The 23,278-nt window shown below is 38.8% G+C and overlaps 1 protein-coding gene across 1 annotated transcript in view; it reads left to right on the top strand.

The window, feature by feature from the left end:
• The window catches only part of EFR3A (EFR3 homolog A (S. cerevisiae)), a 63,902-nt gene that overhangs the window by 32,794 nt on the left and 7,830 nt on the right, over positions 1-23,278 (top strand). Inside the window, exons 10-18 of the mRNA XM_009695559.1 lie at positions 1,056-1,211; positions 6,760-6,874; positions 8,772-8,823; positions 11,888-12,060; positions 12,496-12,571; positions 15,450-15,611; positions 16,868-16,999; positions 17,512-17,579; positions 18,787-18,914. Of these exons, the coding sequence (XP_009693861.1) occupies positions 1,056-1,211; positions 6,760-6,874; positions 8,772-8,823; positions 11,888-12,060; positions 12,496-12,571; positions 15,450-15,611; positions 16,868-16,999; positions 17,512-17,579; positions 18,787-18,914 (1,062 nt within the window). The remainder of the gene's footprint in view (positions 1-1,055; positions 1,212-6,759; positions 6,875-8,771; positions 8,824-11,887; positions 12,061-12,495; positions 12,572-15,449; positions 15,612-16,867; positions 17,000-17,511; positions 17,580-18,786; positions 18,915-23,278) is intronic.

The following is a 23,278-nucleotide window of genomic DNA, read 5'->3' as shown; positions in this document are numbered from 1 at the left end:
CTGAAACTATCGTTTGCTTCATCAGCTTGAGTCTGAGCCTGTCCTTTCTCTTTATATAAGACCCACTTGCATGCATAGACTTGTGAAGTCTTTTACCATATCATGAAAGGAGCTCATTATTTGATCCAATATATAGAACTAGATTTTAGTAGCAGGTTTTGAAATAACTGAAACTCAGGTGCAAGTGCCTGCAGTTTAACCCATTGTTGATGCTTAATTTCAGCAACCACTCATATTTTTTGTGTAAAAGTTGCGTGGTAGATTGACACCAACCAATAGCTGTTTGCTCACTCCCCTTTCCCTCAGGACAGGGAGAAGGTAGAAAGAAGGTGAGAAGTCTCATGGATCAAGCTAAAGACAATTTAATGGGTGAATCAAAAGCTGTGCATACACCAGGAAAGCAAAGGATTTTATTCAGTACTTCCCATTGACAGGCAGATGTTTAGCCACTTCCTGGAAAGCAGGGCCTCAGCATGCATAACAGTTACTTGGGAAGACAAATGCCATATGAACAAATGTTCCCCTTTTCCTTTCCTTTAGCTTTTATTGCTGAGCATGACATTATATGGTATGGAATAGCCCTTCCGTTAGTTTGGGTCAACTGGCCCATTTTGCGTCTCCTCCTGGTTTCTTGCACACCCCAGCCTACCCTCTGTAGGAAAAGAGTAGGGAAAAAAAAAAGTCTTCACACTTGCTGGCACTTATCAGTGACAGCCAAAACACTGGTGTGTTGTCAACACTATTTTAGTCACAAATCCAAAGCACAGTCTGCTAGGAAGAAAGTTAACTTCATCCCAGCCAGACCCAGTACAACTTGATAGATGGATTACATGTATATACTTGATTGCATTTCCCGATTCCAAATTTGTAAAATATCAAGGTGGAAGCACACTTCAAAAGTTTATCCCTAGGCCATATCCTTCAAACAGTGAATTTCACTTGTTCTTCTCAGCTTAATCTGATTTCTTCTGAAAAGAGATTGAAAATGTTAGTTTTCATTTTCTTAAGGCATCTTTCCCTTGACAGGTGCAGTCACTGTTATGTGTTGTTTCTAGGCCCAACAGTTCTGGAGGTTTTTAATACCTTGTTGAAGCACTTGCGCATCAGTGTTGACTTTGAGCTGGGTGATAGTGCAGGAAGTGCCACTTTCAGCACGAGCTCCAAGGAGAGTGATGAGAGAATTGTCCAGAATGCTATTATTCAAACTATTGGTGAGTAATGACGGTAACATATGCTCACTTAAAATTCCTCCCTATTCCACCTTCCTCTATGAGATTGGATTAAAAGAGCTTGAATCAAAAAGGAATAATGGCATGTCTGCTTTCTCTGATTGTACTTGCCTCTAAATCTCAGGCTCAGTTTACATATTTGACTTCTGAAGGACTGTTCTTTTAATTGTTAACTGAGCAGATAGCTAAGAAGCTCAATGAAAACTAACAATACTGCTGGACTTAAAATAAATTTGTTGGTTATATTGTGATATGGCCCTTCAAATATAGACATCATTCTGTATCTTTAGGACAGAACTAATATTAGTCCTTTTGTGAAAATCACATTGCAAGCAATCATATACAGTAATATATTTTAGTAGGTACTACTTAAATTTGTAGAAACCAATGTTAAATATAGTGGCAACAATGACACCTAATGGCCAGTTGTGCTACCATGACTTAGCTGAAGTACTTTTAAGCACAATACAGTTTCTCTAAATGATTTTGTTAAAATAGCTGCTCCCCTTTTTTCAGATTTTCTCATTATGGTATTGATATTATATATTGCATTGTATTTATGATGTGTATTCCTTTACTTAAAGAACAAGGAGGAATGTAACTTAAATGTTGTTCACTAATATGTACCTTTGCTTATGCCTTGAAGCCTTCTACAGCAGTAGCAAATATGTAGTAGATTATTTCTCACCATTACAGTAAAACTCCAAGTTAAAATGTTAAACCCCACCCCACCCCCAAAAAAAGAATCCCCAAAAACGTACAACCCAACCTTTTAAAGTAAAGCTTCTTTCTATCAAGGTTACATTTATTCTATTTCACAGCAATAAAATAGAATATCTCAGGTTGGAAGGGACCCATGACGATCATTGAGTCTACGTGAAACTAAACCATATGACTAAAACCATCATCGAGACACTCCCTGAACTCTTGATAGGCTTGGTGCCATGACTGCTTCCCTGTGGAGCCTGTTTAAGTGACCAACCGCTCTCTCAGTGCAGAACCTTTTCCTAATGTCCAATCTAAACTTCCCCTGACGCAGCTTGATTCCATTTCCTCATGTCCTGTCACTGATCACCAGAGAGGAGATCAGCACCTCCCCCTCAGCTGCCCCCCTTGAGGAAGTGGTAGAGTGCGATGAGGTCACCTCTCAACCTTCTCTTCTACAAGCTGAACAAGCTCTTTGTAAGTCTTGTCATCAAGGCCTTTCACCATGTTGGTTGCCCTCCTCTGGATACTAACAGTTTGATGTCCCTCTTACATTGAGGTGCCCAAAACTGCACACTGTACTTGAGATGGGGCCATACCAGTGCAGCGCAGAGTGGGACAATCACTTCCCTTGACAGGCTTGCGATTCTGTGCTTGATGCATCCTAGGACACGGTTGGCCCTTTTGGCTGCCAGGGCACACTGTTGACTCATGTTCAACTTGCCGTCAACCCAAAGCCCCAGATCTCTTTCTGTGGAGCGGCTCTCCAGCCTCTCATCCTCCAATTTGTATGTATAACGAGGATTACCCCATCTCAGATGGAGAATCTGGCACTTGCTTTTGTTAAATTTTATACGGTTGGTGATTGCCCAGCTCTCATCTTTCCAGATCTCTCTGTAAGGCCTCTCTACCCTTGGGGGAGTGCGTAGGTCCTCCTAGTTTAGTATCATTGGCAAACTTACTTAATATACATGCGATTCCTGAGTTCAGATCATTTATAAAAACATTTAAAGAGCGCTGACCCTAAAATTGAGCCCTAGGGAACCCCACTGGTGACTGGCTGGCAGCCTGATGTAACCCCGTTTACTATAACTCTTTGAGCCTGACCCATCAGCCAACTGCTCACCCAATGTATTATGGACTTGTCTAGCTGTGTGCTGAGTGTTTTGTCCAGGAGGGTAATGTGAGAGACGGCATCAAAAGCTTTACTGTAATCCAAAACCGCACTGTAGCTACTGACTTGCCTTGGTCAATGTCAACTGGATGGGTGACCTTGTCATAAAAGGAAATTAAGCTGGTTAAGCAGGACTTTCCCCTTATGAACCTGTGCTGGCTATGACAAATGACTGCATTGCCTCTCAAGTGTTTTCCAATAACTCCCAAAACAACCTTCTCCATAATTTTACCAGGCACTGAAGTGAGACTGATGGGCTTGTGATTACCAGGGTCTTCCTTCTTACCCTTCTTAAACTGGGGTAACGTTTGCCAGTTTCCAGTCAACCGGGACCTCTTCAGACTCCCAAGACCACTGACAAATAATGGAGAGAGGTCCCACAATGACATCGGCCAGCTCTTTCAGTACCCTGGGATGAATCCCATCGGCTCCCATAGACTTACGTGCATCCAGCTGGACCAGCAAGCCTCAAACAAATTCAGAGTTGGCTGGGAGTTTATCACCCCCCCGAGTCCTGGTCTTCCAACCCAGGGGTCCCAGGGCCCCTCATCAGTGTCAAAGGCAGAGGCGGAGAAGGCATTAAATGTCTCTGCTTTGTCTACAACCTTATTTGTGAGATATCTGACCTCATCAAGCAACAGATTAATGCTATCTCTGATCTTCCTTTTGCTGTTAACGTATTTAAAAAGCCCTTTTTGTTGTCCTTCACAGTCCTGGCCAGCTTGAACTCTAATTGAGCTTTGGCTGCACAAATTTTCTGCCTACAGCGGCGAACAGCATCTCTGTGATCCTTCTGTGTCGTCTGTCCTTGCTTCCAATATCCATACACCTTCCTTTGCCACCTAAGTTCTAGAAGACCCCTTCTTAGCCATGCTGGCCTTCTGCTGTGCTTGCTTGATTTCTGACACTTTGGAATTGCCTGCTTCTGCGCTCTTAAGAGATGGCTTTTAAAGAGTCATCAGCGTTCATGGACCCCAATACCTTCGAAAGCAGATTCTGAGGAGATTTTACTAACTCACTCCATCAGACTGAAGTCTGCTCTCTCTGTATCCAGAGTCAAAGTTTTGCTGGTAGTTTTTCTCCTGTCGCCGATGATTTGAAACAACGACTTGGTGTCCCCTGTCCCCAAACCAGCCACTGATCACAACTTCACCCACAAGTCCCTCTGTGTTTGCAAACAACAAATCTAGGAGGGCACCTTTCCCAGTTGACTCTGTTAGTACCTGCACCAAGAAGTTTACCTTCAACATGCTTCAGAAATTTCCTGGAGCTGTTTGTGTCCACTGTATGATATTCCCAGTTGATGTCTGGGAAGTTAAAAACACTCATAAAGACAAAGGCAGTTGATCTAGAGGTATCCCTTAATTCCTTGTAGAACAATTCATCAATGTTGTTATCCTGGCTGGGTGGTTGATAGTAGACTCCCACAACAACATCCGCTTTATTTGCTTTCCACTTCTTCCTTACCCAGCGGCTCTCAACCATGTCATCACCAACTGTAAGCACCATACAATCCAACCCCTCCCTTACATACAGCAGCACCCCTTGCCTTGCTTGCCCTAGCTGTCCCTCCTGAAGAGCCTGTAACCGTCCATCACGGCATGCCAGTCACAGGACTCATCCTACCAGGTTTGTCTTATGCCAATGATGTTGTAGCTCCAGGACTGGGCCAAAGCTTCAACCTCCTCTTGTTTGTTCCTTATGCTGTGTGCGTTAGTATAGAGACATTTCAAAGGTCCTCCAGTGTACTCAGCACATCGTGGAGCAGACTGAAGGACCTTGCTAGCACACTGTCCCTCAAACACTGGCGTGCTGCCTGCAGACTTGTCTCTAGCAAGCCTGATTTTATCCCTTTCCCCCTTCAAATCTAGGTTAAAGCTCTTTTGATGAGCCCTGCTAACTCTTGCACAAAGATCCTTCTCCCCCTTTGAGGAAGGGGCACTCCATCTGTTGCCAGCAGGCCTGGTGTTGTGTAGCCTGGCCCATGATCAAAAAACCCAAAATTCTGCGGGTGACACCAGGTTTGGAGCCAGATAATGATCTGCCGGCTCTTCCTGTTACTTCCTTCATCATTCTCTGCAATTGGAACGACAGAGGAGAACACTACTTGTGCTCCTGATCCCTTAATCAGTTGTCCTGAGACCCTGAAGTCTCTCCTGATCTCCCTTGGACTTCTTATTGCAACTTCATCGCTGCCTACCTGAAAAATCAATAATGGACAAAAATCTGAGGGCTGTACCATGTAGGAAGTTTTCTTGTCACATCTTTAACCCGGGCCCCAGGGAGGCAGCAGACTTCCCTAAGAAGTGTGTCCAGTTGGCGTATTGGGCCTTCTCTTCCCCATGGAAGAGAATCTTTGATGACAATGACCTGTCTTTTTTTCTTTATGGAAACAATTTTGGCACAGAGCATAGGCCGACTTAACCTCAGCAGCACCTCCAACCTAGATGAACTATCATCCTCATCATTGTTCAGTTCCACTTGCAGAGCCCTGTGCCTATTATGCAAGGGCGCCTGGGAAGGTGGCGGAATCACCGAGGAGATGTGCCTACTCTGCTGGGCAGGAACTTGTCACCATTGCCCTCTATCCCTTAAGTCCCTGCTTTCTACTGGGTGGGGAGAGGATAGGGAATCCTACATATCATGTGTCCTGTTTGCCTGTTGTGCCTGTCCCAGGGATGGTAAGGTACAGTTCCAGAAGTCTGTCTCCCTCTCAGACTCCCTGATACTCCTCAGCCTACTCACCTCCTCCCGGAGCTCTGTCACTAAGCAGAGGAGTTCCTCTCCCTGGGCTCACCTCCCACAGTTGGGCTCACTGCTGCCATCCAGTCCTGCCGTAAGAGCAGGGCACAGCCTGCAGCCTGACACCTAGTGTCATGTTCCCACTGGAGTGCTGTCTGGGAAGCTGCGTCAGTCTTGGTGGGTGCATACATTAGAGAGGACATGGCCTTCTGCCGGGCTCATATCATTGCTCCCTGATCGAGCTGGCAGAGCCATAGCACCCTTCTTTCGTGCTAGCTGCTGCGCCATGCCGCTCCTGGTCACTAGCACTCCCCAGGGACTTCTTTTATAGGTGCGGGGTCTCGTCAGCTGCTGTGGTACAAGCTGCGGGCTGCTGGTGGGTCTCTCCACTCCCCTGAGGTTCCCCAGTTCAGGAAACTCCCCTGTGCACCACACTAGAGCACTCCACTGCCAGTCGTACTGGCACTGGAGCTGCTTGCCTTGGCAGTCTCTAAGTAATAGTCATATACTACTTGTATATTTCTCAGATTTCTGTTCACACTCCTATAATATTTAATGGCAATTTAAGAATAGACGAAAGTAACAACACTGTATTCCATGAGAAACATTTCCAATTCCTTAGTAGTTACAAATTAACAGATGTCACATATTTAACTTTTAAATTATTTATTTAAAGGAGGATAAAATTAGAAAGTTTATTGAAAGAATAAAGTGGATGTTGTGAAAAGACTCTGTAAAGCCATTCAGCAGAAATGAACATGTGAGTATTATGCCCTAAAACCAATCACAGTTTTATTCTTAGTCTATTTTGACCTTGTAAATACATTCCTTTTATTTTTAAGGCATTTCTTATAAAGAGAAGAGTCCTATATTTCTTTCCTTCTGTGATTTCATTCCACTTTTATTTAGGATTTTTTGGAAGCAATCTCCCAGATTACCAGAGATCAGAGATTATGATGTTCATTATGGGAAAAGTACCTGTTTTGGGGTCAACTTCACAATCACTGGATACCAGTCACCTTGGGTTTGTATATCCTACATTTTTTAATTTCTAATTAAAAATTTAGATTTTAGAATCCTGATAAATTAAGAAGTGAAATACATTAAGAAAAGTGAAATGCAAATTCCCATTCATTAGGGGCTATATTAAATACTATGCATGATCAAGATGAGCACAATGTGAGCAGTATGAAATCAGTCTCCAAACACATTACTGATAGAACATACCTGATTGGAATGCAACTTATTTTACACTAAGACATTTCTTCTATACATATCTGTACAAATGTTTCTGAAATTATCTACTTAATGGTGGTTAATTCTGTAACTTCTTATGTGTGTGTATTGTGAATGAGTGAATTTGAGCTATGACTACATTTTTTCAAATAGCTGCATAATTTACAAATGGTTTTTGTTTTTTCTTCATTCTGTAGAAGCTGACTTCAGATTAAGAATTAAACTGCAGAAATTCCAGTTAGTTTGTTTTGGTTTAGATTTTACCTCTTTATTTAGAAATAGGAAAAAGCTATAAAGGGGCAGACTCCTGTAATAAACCCATAATTAAAAACCTGCCATATGCTGAAGTAATATTTTTTCCTGTAATATGAGTAATTATGTTTAAAGACTGCTTTTTGTCAGTATGGGGAAAGTCACTGCAAAGGTTGCAGCTATTCTTTCCAGGTATGCATGGAAGCTTTGTACTACACATCTGATCCCCTGCTAGCTTAAATAGAAAGTCATTGTCATTCTCCTGGCTTCTTGGCAGCTTTTCATATAGTATTGTGTCCCTGCAGTATGGGACGCTATTCCATGGAAGATAGAAATCTGTGCCAGGCAGCTGTCACTCATTAAGAAGGTATTTGAAATATGAATCCATTTAGAATTCTGTACTTGGATTACCATTTAGTGTGGGGGTTTTTTGTTTGTTTTTTAAGTATAGAATTTTCCTTTGTGGGATTCTGTGTAAACATGGGACTGAGTAGTATGTTAGTGTGATGCACTTATGTCATTCTGAATAAAGCAGGCTTTCTGACTGCTGATACAGTCTTGCGTTACTTACCTGAAAATTTGGTCTCTGCTACACAAGACATTTGAATTGATACTGCCAACTGGATATAGCCAGGATTATAGCCCATGAAGGCAGAAGTTTCCACTGTTATGTAGGGGCCAACTTTTGTGAAGAGGCATGCTCTTTCCTTTTGCTATTTGGTTGACAAAAGGGTTTGTACTTTTTTACTTTCTTGAAAGAGTCTCTTTGGATGGAGCAATTTATTCCAAGTGCACTTTTATCTTGCAAGATCTTGCAAGAACAGTGCATATGTGGCTATATACCAATTGATGTTTAACTTCTTTTGGTATCAGCAGATGGAAAATGAGCCCAGATGAAGAACAAGTTAAGTGGTGTTAAGTCCCGTGTACCTTCCTGTCATCTGAAAATTGAGGGTTCTTTCAGTCCTTCAGATTTTGCAGATAACTTTTTTCAGTCTCAAAGTTATGGGGTCTGACTTAAACAGGAAGTGTCCTGGTTTCTTAAAAGACTCAATTACATTTTAACTCAGAAGAAATTCTGAGTGCTGATGCTTGTGAAAATTAAGACAAGCCTGTAGTGGTTGAACATTTCAGATACAATTGAAAAAACAGTAAATGGTATACGTGAAGCAGATCTAAATCTTCATGTTTCATTCAGAAACCTTTTTGTATGTGGTTCGTTTTTAAGCCTTCCTATAAATGTCCCTTTCAAAAACATTCAGTTATTGCACCTCATTTGGAGATATTTACCCGTTATCGGTGGTCATCCAGCATCCCTTCCAAGACTGCTGTATTCACTTGCCAAAAACACACTTGTTCGAATGGTGTCTGGAATAGAATAATATTTTGAATATGTGCAAAGAAACTAATTTTCAACTTTTTTCCAATTACAGAGATTTGGGAACTAGGAGGATTCAAATCATGTTATTGAGATCTTTACTTATGGTAAGCCTTCTGTGTTCAGTATATTATAAGCACACAGTGTTTCACTTTATACATTTATAAATGTAAGTACAGCATTACAACTCTGTATTATGAAATTAAACATACCTTCATATGACATGGATCGGTAGTTCTACTGGGTAAAATTGTGACAGCGTTTTCCCATCTTACGTTACAAGCAGCTCAAGAAATATTCCTCCGTCTCTTAGAGCACTTTAGTGAATATCAGTTACAATTCGATCTGCAGATCCAGAAGAACATCATAGAGTAAGTTGAGTTGACTAGTTCTGCCAGCAATGCTGACAACATCAAAGTGAAATCACTTTTGTCTCTGGTACCAGAAAAGCTATAATTAGTAGAATGGCTGATATTTTTAGAACTGTAGGAATGGATTCCTATTTCCAAGCCCTTAGAGCCTCGGGCACCATTGTTCTTTCCTTCCTAGTATTTCCCAAATTTCTTGTAAGGTGGGATTAAATGTTTTATCATAAATACATTTTTCAGCTGTAAACCTTCAAAGAGTATTTCTGGAAATATATCCTGATGATAAGAATCACAAGTGGGTAGTAAAGGAGGCTCTTGCCTGTAGAATCCTGGCCTGTTTTCTTGGAGAAACTGAAGACTGTTTAGTGACTGAAGTAGAAGAAATAGCATAAAGAATGATTTCATGACTAAAGCAGAATAATACTTTCCTGGAAAATGAGTTTCCATTCCCACTTTGACATGAAATTTGTGTTAGGCAAATCAGTTAAACCATTCATTGCTTGTCAGAGTAAGAAAACCTAGATTCTGGCTTGCAGGAGAGCTGAGCGTTCACAGGTGCAATTTAAGCAGAGAAAACATGTTAGAAAGGATCTCAGGGGCCATGTTGCACATTGTCTTCATTAAAGATAGACTCAGCTATGCCTAAACTGTTCCTGACAATATTCATCTCACCAGTCTTAATTTCCATTGAAGTTGGTAAGAATTATTCTAATTACTTATAGTGCTGCATAGCCTGTAAGTATGCTTTAAGGGATTCAAATTGTGTATGTGGAAGGACTTTAACATTTTTGATACTGAATTTTGTTTTGGATCCTCTTCTTTTAAAATATGGAAGTTATAGTGCATCATGACAAAAAGATGTAAAAGTGAATGTTTTGATGCTTAATGCATTACTCAGACATTGATAAATACTGTGGACAAAATGTAGGAAGGAATTTGCATTCAGATCAAAGCTTTTGTTGTGGTATTTAAGGTTTAGTCTGCAAACATAATAAAGAACTAGAAGCTACTGAACCCTGCCTGTTCTGTGTACTGAACTGAGCATTGTACATCATGAATTCTTTACAAAAAAAATACTACTTCATAACATAATTAGTCTATTGTCATGCATACACACAGGCAGACAACTTAATGTTGTATAGGCAATTAAAATCTGGCATTTCATTAAAAGTATGTGCTTTTATTTGCAGCCTTACTGCTTGTAATATTAGTAATTTTCCTTTTCAAAATGATTGATTAGATACCTTCATGTACCCTCATGCTCCTCTGCCAACCAGTTTCCTTTCAGCCTATTCAATAGTGCTTGCTCACATGGTGTGGTTTAACCCCAGCAGGCAGCAAAGCACCACCCAGTCGCTTGCTCTTCCCTAGTGGGATGGAGGAAAGAGTCAGGAGGGTACAAGTGAGAAAAATTGGTTGAGATGGAGACAGTTTAGTAAGTAAAAAAGGAAACAAAGAAAAACAAAACCAGGAAGAAAGAAAATTGATCAAAAAAAAAAAAAGCCACCCAAACAAACCACCAAAAAACCCACCCAGAACCCAGTTGCTCACCAGCAGCCAACATACCCAGCCAGTCCATACCCAGCCAGTCCCTGAGCAATGACAGCCGTTGCCAACTCTCCCCTGTTTTGTTGCTGAGCATGACATCATATGACATGGAATATCCCTTGGGTCAGTTGGGGTCAGCTGTCCCAGCTGTGTCCCCTCCCAACTTCTTTTCCACCCCCAGCCTACTTGCTGGCAGGGCAGTATGAGAAGCAGAAAAGGCCTTGAGGCTATGTAAACACTGCTCAGCAATAACTAAAACATCCCTGAATTATCAACCCTGTTTTGGTCACAAATCCAGAACACAGCAGGGTATATGCTACTGTGAAGAAAATTAACTATCCCAGCCAAAACCAGTACACCACCATTCACGTGTAGAAGCTGTAATAGCATGGAATATGCATAATGAAGATACAATTATTATGTAAAGTCTTAGATAAAAATGATTACTTTTTTATAAATAAATTTTGGCTAATTTTGCTCCCCTTATTCTCAACAGCTTATGCTTGTCAGTTTCTGAATCCTATTTTGGTTTTGAGATTGTAATATTCTGGTAACCTCCATTTTTAGGGACAGTAAATTTTGAACATTTCTGACAGCTGTGAATGTTCAGCTGATTAATATTTACATTATCAATAGAAGTTAACTTTTTCTTATGTACCTACAGAGCTTGCTTTAAATAAAAGTAATCATTTGAGGCAAGGCAGAGGTAGTATTAGTTTAAGAAAAAACAACGTCATGTTACCACATTTAGAAGAAAATTATGTTTGCTGCTTGCTTTCTTTTTTGCAATAAAGTAGCATCCATAAATGTCTAAGATGTACACATAGGCCTTCATTTATCTTTATTTCTTCATATGAGCATATTCACTACCATGTATGAGCAACCAGAGCCTGAAATGGAAAAATCTCTATTGGATTTATTGCCATCTTCATTTTAAGCCCTGTAACTTTTGTGGGCCGTTTTTCAAAAAAACTTTCATAATTGATACTTTTATTTTTGATTTTTGGTGTGTTGTTAGAGGAAGGATCCTGAGAAATACCACTTTAAAACAGGTGAGGGAGTTCATTTGAAGATAAGTATTAAAGTCCTTCCAAATTCATAGTGAGGTTAGGAATTTTCAAAACTAATACAATACTTCAATTTGAATCCACCTTTCACATACCAAAGAAATCCCACTAAAAATTGAATGACAGCTGTAAGTAATTCTTACAATGCAATAATGACACACATTAATTTTATTTTTAACAATGAACAGGTGACTTCAGGATACAAAGCAACAGCGATAACTAATGCACTTCCTCCCCCATTTCTGGACCCGTTATTGTCTCCTTCGCTCATGGAAGACTCTGAGCTAAGGCAGCTGGTCTTGGAAATACTGCATAATATCATCGATCGGCATGACAACAGAGCAAAGCTTAGAGGGATACGGTAGTTTGTTTTGGCCTGCTTGAAATTCTAGTTTAATATCTGCATGATAACTATTGTTGACTTTTTAAGTATTTTTCCTAATCTGAAATGTTAACGTACTGTTTTGATAAATGCAGAGTGCTCAGTGTCATTTATTGATGGCAAGAGTTTTACAGGTAAACCTCAGTGTGTGATACCTTAAATGACAATTCCAAATATCTGCTAATTTAACTGTGGAAGACAGAATATGGTATTTAATGTAGAGAAAAAAAAATGTGGTTGTCATAATTCTGTTTATGGTTCACTCTCTTCAACTGAAATTTGAGTGTCATTGTTAAACATGGATATAATTGAAATGGAAATTGCTTCAAGATTTGTTTGAATAGTTCATGTATTTCACATCCTCTTCCCTTTCAACTTCTTTTTACTAAAACGACATTTTTGTTTCCTTTGTAGAATAATACCAGATGTTTCTGATCTAAAGATAAAACGAGACAAGATTTCAAGGCAAGACGTGAGCTTCATGAAAAAGGTAATAGAATGAAAAAGTTAACTTTTCTATCTAGAAAGAAGATGAAGTAACTGAACCAGTTGCTTTGCTTCTCTTCTACAGCTGTTTTTTTGCAACAAGTTGCGAAGATCAGTATCAAGTGATTGTAATTCAAGTTACAGTGATTTTGATGTTGAGGTGCTTTAGATACTTGAGAGGTGGTTCCGTGGAATAAAATTTTCAGTTATGTCTTCAGTGAAAACCCTTGTATGCGTGAAATTAGAACAGTGTAGGTCTAAACCATGATTCTGAAAAGACCTCCCTCTAATTAGATCCCTGTGCAGCATTTCTTTTATACCGAGTAGTAGTTTTTCATTTGTATGCCTTATATTTTACTGTATTTTCAGATAATTTTTTATTTAAAAATCTTTTTAAAGAGCCTTGTGTCTTATGTTTCAGGTAAAGATTTCAAAGTTAACTTTGAAGAAAAAATTCACCCCTTACAAAACTGTTTTTACAGGACATTGTGTCAGTTGACTTCTGGGATATATGGTTCTGAATAAAACCAGATATTTTTTTTTTCTTTTTTAGGTGATACTTATGTGGAATAAAATTACTTCTTTACAATAAACACCTTATTTTCTATGTGAGAAAAATGCATATAGTTATTAGTGTGCTTTGTCATTCCTGACTATGGTTTATCCGTGTAGATATGTTTATAAACAAAAAAATATGAATTACTGAAGTCATCTCAAGCAGGCTTTAGAAAGTTTATCACTATTATCTGCCTGAAAAAATATATTAATTTCTCACAGCTACTCTTTGTTTTTGTTACCTATTAGCTGTGAATTAAAAAAAAGTGTGTCTTCAGTGTGCTGGCTTAATTTGATATTCTAATTATAAAAATCAGAATTGCAGTTTAACTTGTCCAGAGGCAAAAGTACTACGTATGTAATAATATGCAAACTAGAGTTGTGTGGCTTTCAAGTAACATTGCAAGATAAATGTTCTTACTAAGTTAGTACAGTTCATATTCCTTGTGGTATATTTATATCTGTTTTGATTAATACTGGAATAATACAAATATAAAGAATACTCCAATATTGGCAATTAATAATAATGTATCTTTGTAAAAAGTGAATTAAATTTTAATTCAACAATTTAATGTCTAGGATTTAAACAGTTTGAATAAGTTGTATTTACTGATTTTACTAGATGAAAATTTTAATTGTCAAACTAAATATTTGAATTGTTAACACCCTCATCTGAAAAAGAGGGCAGGAGAGGACAAGGACTCTTACCAGGTCAAGTGAAGATTATACAGTCTTCTAAACAAATGTTTTAACCCTGGGGAATGAAGTCATTCAATAATTATCTATGTGATAGTGTTTCAGGTGCATATCATAAACCTAATGTTACTCATCTAGTGTAGATGTGTATGTACTTTTCCTAGGATCCTTGCATAACCAAAGGAAAGGAGTGAAGCACCTCCAGAAGTCCACTAAGGTCTGAATGACCGTGTAGGCTTGTTTGGTATCAGATGGGGATCCTAAAGCAATTGTGTATCATACTTAGGAATTTCAATACCTAAAATTAGATGGAATTAAACCAGACATAGGCACGAAGCTCTTTTCATCTCAGTCTACTTGATCAAAGCCAGGCGGTTTATTTCTATCTTTAGAGGGAAATAGTGAACTTCTTGCATTTTGCAGTCTTTTGGAAAGATACTATGTATTGAGAAAATCCACTTTATTTTCCTATCTAAGCGCAATTCTTTATCAGTGGGAATCATTTCATTACTTTTCTTTTCAAAATGTACTGTGTCTTTAAACAGCTAACCTTCACTGTGTTTATTCATAGTAGCTTCTGTCCTTTGCTAATAGCTCTGTTTCTCACTTTTCTAAGTAAAACATATATTTGAACAACTATATATTTGATTTTAGAAGTGATAAAAAGGTAAAAAACATCTTTATTTCTTAAGTGAATATGTCCTACTTGAAAAACAGATGTTTAAAATGAGTTTTCTTTCTCCTTCTAGAGCTGAACTAGTACTTCCAGAGATAAACTGTCAGTCCTTAGATCTTGAAAATTAACTGATACAAACTGTCAGCTGATACAAACCTGTATCCTCTACAAAATAAGAGTGCTAGGGTGGTACTAAGTTGTGTGATGCATACAAAGCCTACTTCTTATCCTGCCTTTCTGTGTTTTCTTTCTTTTTTTTTTGCTGAGATAATATTTTCTTTACAAAGATTTGGTTACGTACAGTGTTATGAGGAAAGGAAAGTCACTTGAAGTTGAGGGTCTTTCATTGGGTAACCTATGTTCTTCACTAGAGCTAGAGCTTCCCTATGCACATTGGTAAATGAGCCCTACTAATCTTCAGAAACACCCTCTAGAAGAATTTTTTCTTGGTTTGCTATTCAAGGAGATGTGCTTAATGAACAAATTTTGTGTCTTCACGAGGATAATGCATAAAACTCCTCAGTTACTTGAATGTTCTTGAGAATGTTTCAAGATCTGCTTTTTTGTTTTCTCCTTTTCATAAATGGGCAATTTTTTTCTAAATATTTCAATAGGAAATGAGTGCCAATGTCTGATGCACAGTGCAGTATTCATGTGCAATTCTCTGTACCATCTTCCCAGTCTGTACACTTCGACATAAAATAGAACAGTATTGTATTTATAAAGAAGCTGTTGTTATAAACTAGTGGTCTTCTTGATTAATCATGTACTTGTTCATGTATGTATGTGTGTACATGTATTTTATCCTTTTTTGTTTTTTTAATTCTCTACCTAAAATGATCTAACATCAAAGTTGGCCCTGCTTGGAGTAGGAAGTCGGACTAGAGGACCTTTAAAAAAACCTTAAATTATTTTGTGGTTTTAATACTCATTTTCTCTTTTTTGTCTCTTATAGCATGGTCAGCAGTTGTACAGACACATCTACTTAGGCTGTAAGGAAGAAGATAATGTCCAAAAAAACTTTGAACTACTATTTACGTCTCTAGCTCTTATCACAATTGAACTAGCCAATGAAGAAGTGGTTATTGACCTCATTCGGTTAGCTATTGCTTTGCAGGTATGAGTCTGAATCAGTATTGGGTTCATTGTTTCAAGATTTATATTTGTAATTGGAGATGTGGATAAATTTTTTTTGTTTGCATATTGATCTTCAAATTGGAAATCACATCATTCAGTCCGAATTTGATTGATTCATTAAGGAAGTGCACTTTGTACGTACCACTTATTAATAGGGAAGCTTCAACTAATCAAATTTGTTATAAACTTCTACAGCATGTTCTCTTCAGGAAATATAGCAGATGTGGAAATTTGTTGAAACATTTCCTAGAATCACTGGTATATTTGTTAGCAGATTGGTAAGGTATTCATTCTTACAACCTGTGATCTTGCATCAGTGTTCCAGATAAAATATATGGACTGTCCTCACCTTGGAAGAAAGCTTTTGGTTAATTGATTGGTTGGAAATGTGTCAAATCAGGCTACTTAGTCTTACCTTAGAGTAAAACTTGATCAGTGTGTTGACAGGCTTTAGTCCTTAACATTTCCTTTACAGGATTAAGCATTATTTCATACTTACATACAGTCCTCAGTGAAACTGGATAACTTAGTACGTTTACCTGTGTTGAAATTAAAGCATTCAAAAAAAATAGTGCTAGCATGTGCCATGGAAATTTGATGGAATTGTGTCCTGTATTCTCAGTTTGCTCTCGGTCATTAACCTTATTCCCTAATGTGCACCTGCATTATGAAACCTCTGAAATGCAGAGCGCATCGTTAATTTTAAAATGTCACTGAACCAAATCTTTACTTGATGAAAATGACACTAGGAGTTTCACTAGAGCAAAAATAATACAATCTGAATGAACATAGAAGTGCTAATAAGCATTAAAAAATTCCCTTTGTGGTATTGTATCTGTGACTGACAAGAGTGGGGTTTTGTTCTTTTTTTTTTTTTTTTTTTTAAACTACTGTTTCTAATTTTCTGGAAAAAAGTTATGATCAGCAGGTGGAAAGGACAAGAGACTACCAGTCATTAACTTCTACTCTGTTTCTGAGAAATAGAAGTTTGAATTGAGTAGATTTATTTTTCTTCATAGAGAGCTTGAAGGATTCAACTCCTAACTTCAGATCAATATATACCTAATTCAGGAGTCAGCTGGAAGACTAGGATTTTAAGATAAGAGGTATTAAATGCTAAGTAATACCATATAGTCATCATATGTCAGCTAGTGTTACTACTTATAATTTTGACTTCCATATATTCAGGACAGCCTGTTGACTTTGGAAAGTAAAATGCTATGCTTTGTATTTCAGGACATTGCCATCATCAATGAGGATAATTTGCCAATGTTTAATCGTTGTGGTGTCATGGCATTGGTTGCAGCATATCTAAACTTTCTGAGTCAGATGATTGCAGTTCCTGCCTTCTGTCAGCATGTCAGCAAGGTAACATATAATTCAGTAATTCAAGTCATTTTAGAACAGTACACATTCTACTGTAAAATGGGTAAATAACTTCTGTCAAGTAATTGCTTGTGGTGTTGATCTCCTGTACTTGCGTCCACCAACATTGCTCTTTGTCTTCAGTCTCCAACGGCATTACTTGCTGACTCTTAAAATTATGCACAGAATATTCTTCTCTCAAGGTATAGCAGTTTTATTTTGTTTATGGTACCATATATAATGGGCTAAATCCCCATCTGGTGTTAGGCTTTACAGCCTCGCTGGCTTTGGTAAACAGTGCTGCTGTGCATGAGACCATGAGAACCAGTTTTTTAGTCTAAAGAACGAGTGCCACAACTTCTTTCTCTGGTTAAAAAAAATTCTAAAGGCGTCACTTGTGCTGAGGTAGATGTTAGTGAAGGATTGCTGCAGTAGCACCTCTTTAAGCAACTTAGTCATTGGAGAAAATAGCTATGGACTACTCCATCTGTACTATTTTTCTTCATTTTTTTCAGGTCATCGAAACTAGAAGTCTGGAAGCATCTTATTTTCTACCAGAATCAATTTTCAAAGACAAATGCAAGTAAGTAGATACAGAATGTGAATTAATGAACAGTCAAGTACCTATTTTACTATTAAAAATTGCACATCATTGAAATAGGTTGCATATGTGAAGAATAATTTAGAAGTTTAATAGTGTACAGGATAGGCAGAAGAACACCAAGCATTAAAAGCATATATGCATATATGAAAAAAAAAATTGTTTTTCTAGACTCTTATTGTAGCCACAGGCACTTACATCTGCACAATATGATGCTTGGTATAAGTACTGACACAGCAATTGCACTTTCACTGGATCACAGAATTGATGAGGTTGGAAGGGACCTCCGGAGATCATCTGATCCAGCCCTCCTGCTCAAGCAGGGTCACCTAGAGCAGGCTGTCCAGGACCACATCCAGATGGCTTTGCAAAGTCTCCAAGAATGGAGATTCTATAACCTCTCTGGGCAACCTGTGCGAGTGCTTGGTCACCCTTACAGTAAAAAAAGTGTTTCCTGAAGTTCAAACAGAACCTTCTGTGTTTCAGTCTGTCTGTTGCTTCTGGTCCTGTCACTGGGCACCACTGAAAAGAGCCTGGCTCTATTGTCTTTCCACCCTCTCTCCTTCCCTTAAGATAGTTGTGCACATTGATAAGATATACCTTCTTTCCTCCATGCTGAACTGTCCCAGCTCTGTCAGTATTTCTTCACTGGAGAGATGCTGCAGTCCCTTAATGCACCTTAGTGGCCCTGTATTGGAGACTGTAAGTCCATGTCTATTCTGTCCTGGAGAGCCCAGTGCTTGACACAGTACTCCAGGTGTGGCCTTACCAGTGCTCAGTAGAGGGGAAGGATCTCCTCCCTCGACCTGCTGGCAGTACTGCTCCTAATGCAGCGTAGGATACCCTTAGCCTTTTTTGCCGCATGGGCACGTTGTTGGCAGATGGCAAATACTACTACTCCGCAGTTTTTTCTATTTAACAGAGACCATATTCTCTCAAGATGTAACAGAATAGGTGAGGAACATATTTCAGATAACCAAGAAGTCTTAAGGTAACTTAAAATATTGCAGAAGTATTCAATGGACTAATTTTGGGGTGTATATTCATTCCTAAAAAACTCAGCAAGTTTTATTTGCATCAGATCATTACCATTGACCCTTTTTGGTTGCTTGCAGACATTGGAAAAATATTTTACTTAATGAACAAATCTCTGTCGGTAGATAACAACTTCAAATATGTATTTTGACAGTCTTCCAAAATCCTTAGAGAAGGATGAAAAAAATTTATTTTTCCTGACGAACAAAATTGCAGAATCATTAGGAGGCAGTGGATACAGTGTGGAAAGATTGTCAGTTCCATATGTACCCCAAGTAACAGGTAAGTGATGATTAGTGGCAAAACTACTAAGTACCAGTTACTAAGAATGCTTTCTTAATGAGTTGTGTGCCAATGAAATGCAATGTGGCTACTTGGCAACAAAACTTCCTCATAGTATAATTCAGCTTTCTCAAGATTTTTCTTTTCTCATTAGCTACTGTATTATTGCTAAGAAGTTTCAACATTGTATCCTGTAAGATTTTATTTTTTTTCCCTTAAATTCAGGAGGTGGGGCAGAAAGTTCTTGAACCCACTTTGTTTCTTCTTAATAGTCTTTGCTTTCAAAAGAAGACCTAAGAGGATAGTAGTTATTATTACTGTTTTTCTCTATTGACTGGACTTAGGAGGTAAGGAATGATTATACAAGTCAGCATACTTTATCCTTTTGATGTAAACACTGGTTGGAACGTATTCCATCCTTTTGCCATATGGCCTTGTGCTGGCTGCAGTTACTGGCCGTAGTCAAATTCTCAATGAGCAGATGTTAATTTAATTAAGAATGTTATGTTTTCCCCCATGAGATACCTAATCTAGCTTAGTGTCAGGTAACACAATGAAAATAAAGTATACCGGAGGAAGATGTGTGAGAGTTCTTGCTACTCAGGATGCATGAATAGTGTGTGAATGACTTGCTAGTATGTGACATTGTGTGTTTTCGACTTTTAATATACTTTCAACAGCCAATTGAACAATTTACTTAAAAAAATTGTTTGAAGAATTTGTTTTATTAACCATGTGTGTTTTGTGGCTGTAACTGGTTGCTGGATGTCCCAGTCTGAAGCATGACCTTCTTGTGAAATAAAAGTACCTAGCAGGAAAATGTCATTCCTATGTTTTGTAGCTCATGCATAGAAAGAAACATAGTACATATGGACAGTGAATGCCAGATCTGTCACACTTGCAATACAATTCAGAGACATTGCTGCCTGTTCTTGAATAAGCTTTTTTGGAGAGCTGCTGTGGGAGGGATTAAGTTCTCCAGAACAGCAGATCTGGTTTGTCCCGAGTGCTAGCAGGCAAACTAGTGATATTCTCTGACAGAGCTGCAATGTCTGTGTTTTCTGTTGCTGATTGTCTCCTCCTGGAAAGGAAAATGTTGCTATACTTGATAGATTATTTCATCTGGCATCCGAAAACTAGTTAATATTGTATTTTAGTATTGGCAGAAGAGGTAGATAGTAAGGAAGGAAATGTTACATTTTCAGATTTTTACTGTCTTTGAGTGAATAAAAATGGAATGAGAAAGATACCCTGGTTTGAAATTTATGTTAAGCCTCTTCTAGAAATTGAGATGTATTTGTACCCAAATGACCTTGCTAGGGTTTTCTTGGGTACTTTGATAAAAATGCGTTCCTACACAGGAAGATACGTAAGTTCTGACATCAAGTTGAAGCTGAGTTTAGCTGCAAGTATGTGATTAACTGCCTCTTCAGGTGATGAGAAACAGCCATATTTAATGCTCAATCATACCGTGCGTGAATCAGATGGTTTGGGGTCTTTTTGTAATCTTTTTGTGAAGAGCAGTAACCAAAACTGGTTCCATGTCTGTTATATCATCTAATTAGGATCATTAATCTCTGATCCTGTGGGATATTGACCTTCCAAGGTTTTCATTTAACTAAATCAGGACCAAAGCGAATATTTTGGAATTCTGAAACTTTTCATTTTTTACTTCAATGAAATGTTTCATTTCTACTATTATATTCTAATGCTAGAATGTAGTGTTTCAAAATATATCATTAGTTTGAGTAGAAGATGGATCCATTTTTTGTATATTCCTGTGAAAGTTAAGGTTGAACCCAAAAAGCCAGTAAAGATTTTATTCTAATTATTTTTAGTATTTCTGAATATCAATGATGTAATGCTTAACAGTGGCTTATAGACATAAAATCATCATCCTGTCTTTGTTTCAGATTTCAGTACTTCTTACCAGTTTGAAAGACATTCATATTTGCAACTTTTTGTACCTTGTTCTCTTCCTCATTTTGGGGGCAGGGGGGAGATGCTGATAATTAAAATGTACATTTGATCATTTTTTTTGTCTAAACATGTATAATTTTTTTAATTTAGCTCTGTTTTCATCAGGCAAAAAACCTCGTAAATGCAGACACAAGTCAAAAGGTAAAAATGAGTTGTAGGTCAGCCTGCTGTCCTGCTAGCTGTGGTGTGTCTGTATAGGATGTGCACAGTCCAAAAAAAAAAAACCAAACAACCCCACGCTTTTAGAAGGCCTTTAGACTTTTAGCCCAGAAATTGTGTTGTACTTAGTGTACTTGGTGTTTCCTTCCGCTTTTTTTAAATTTATCTCCTTGATATACCTGTAGCAATGTTAGCTGCTGCAAGGTTTGCCTTTGTGTTTACTCTTGATTTGGAACTCTACAATACAGTAGCTTCCTCTTTTCTTTTCCTGAGCAGGTAACAGGGCTATAGGTATCATTTTTGTGATAGTACTAATTACCTCTTTGAGTGACAGGACAACAACTTGGTAGAAGGTTGGAAGAAGCTCTCAGTTGTTCACAGAATGATGATTCATCTTACTCTCTGGCTGTTCAGGATAAAAGTCCATTAGTGGGATATGTGTACGTGCATATGTTCTGCGTGCATCTCGGCAGTAGCAGTAGACACTGTTTACCCACCAGCTGCCTCCTGATTCCCAGTCTCCTCAGTCACTGGCATCTGAGCATGTGAGTTCCCAAGGCCCACGGCCCCAGTCCAGCTGCTGGTACAGATACCCTTTGTGCACAGTAATGCACACGTGTGCACACATGAGTCTCAGTCAACATCCCAGACTCCATGCTCTTTCTGATAGTTGGCCTGGGCCTCCTGGTCCCTCGAAGTTCATTCCCCTCTGAGACAGTGACACAGAGAGACAGACACACATGGAAACCTTCAGATCCCAGGCAACTTGATCTACTCGCCTGCTGATCCAGCTTGATAAATCCTCGTTACCATGCACTGCTTATGTGTGCCCTCACTTGCTCCAGATACATAGGCCCTCTGACCTGTGATCTGACTCCAGTTGGTGCACTCAGACCCCCATGCACACACCTGCAGAAAGAACAGAGTCCCTCACCCAGGAAAAGAGAAATGGGGTTTAAGCAGAGGACAGGACGGACTGCACTGATGAGGCTCGGGGCATGGCCAGGTGCAAATACTGATCAACTGATTTACATGGGACTGATGCCTTTATCCCCTTATCCCTCTATTTTCCTTGCTTGCTCCTTCTCAAACCATCTCAGTCCTCCTTTTCCCCACCCTTGCTTCCTCCCCTGAGCATTCCATACTAAGCTTTGTGCAATCTCAAGATGCCGTTCCCCTGCATCCTGCAATGTGTCCCATGCCCCAGTCACTCATCCCGCCTCGGTCAGTGAGGTGACCCAGAGAACTGCTTCTGTTGCCCCATGGGGGGGGTGCCACCCCTGGACCATGGGGCCAAGGCTCCTGGGACAGCCCTGGCAGGGGCTCTTGGGGCTCCGCCACTGCCCTCGTGCCTCTGGGCTCCTTTGTGTGTGAGGAGACAAGCTTTATGTCGTGTAACAAAAAATTGCAATTTTTACAATTTTTTACCCACTTGATATGTTGAAATTGGAGAAGAATGGGCATTTTTGTTAAGCAAGTATGAACAGCGTAATGAATTCTATCCAAAGTAGTCCCAAAAATGTATCTTGTGGTGTTTGCATGCCAGTTATAGAGAGAGCAGCAAGATGGCAGCAAAGACATAGTTTTGTCTTGTGTTTACTCTTGAGGGCTAAGTTGCTTTCCTCAGACTCTGTATGTATTGGGTCATGTACCAGTGAGCCGTCAGGGATTAAAAATCAAGTAAATCCTTCAAAATGCCACTTCAAATGCTCAGGGTTTCTGAGAACCTCACAAAGATAGCTGGAATTCAGGTGTTTTTCACTAATCTTGTTCTTTCGCTGCCTCTTGATCTTAAAATGGTATTTCATTTATATGACTTCTGACAGTAATTTCTTGATTTTTAAAAGCTGAGTATGTTCAACTCTGCTGCAATGAATTCTGTTTGTTCATGCTCAATATTTGCACTGCAAAAGTGATTTGCTAGAAGTGGTTTAAACAAAGGTTGTGGAAGAACCAGCATAAATTACCTTGTGTTGGGGGAGTTTTACAGTCATTCTCCTTACCTTAGTATCAAATGCCTGTAGGTTCTTCTAACTATGTGCAGTGCAAGTCATCAGATAATAATAGGCAGGTCCAAATGGTTTGATCACGTCTAAAATCTAAAATATGACATTGCAATTCGTGGTTTTGTAAATGAGATACATGAAAGTCAGGCCACTCAAGTCTCCATTTCTCAGAGGATCCTCATGACATGTCTATAAATGTATTTTTACTGTTTTTTGAAG

This window comes from Cariama cristata, unplaced genomic scaffold (assembly GCF_000690535.1).
Source record: "Cariama cristata isolate BGI_N322 unplaced genomic scaffold, ASM69053v1 scaffold790, whole genome shotgun sequence".
Taxonomy (NCBI): Eukaryota; Metazoa; Chordata; class Aves; order Cariamiformes; family Cariamidae; genus Cariama; species Cariama cristata.
The sequence above is the reverse complement of the archived record's forward strand: the minus strand, read 5'-3'. Positions and strand labels throughout refer to the sequence as shown.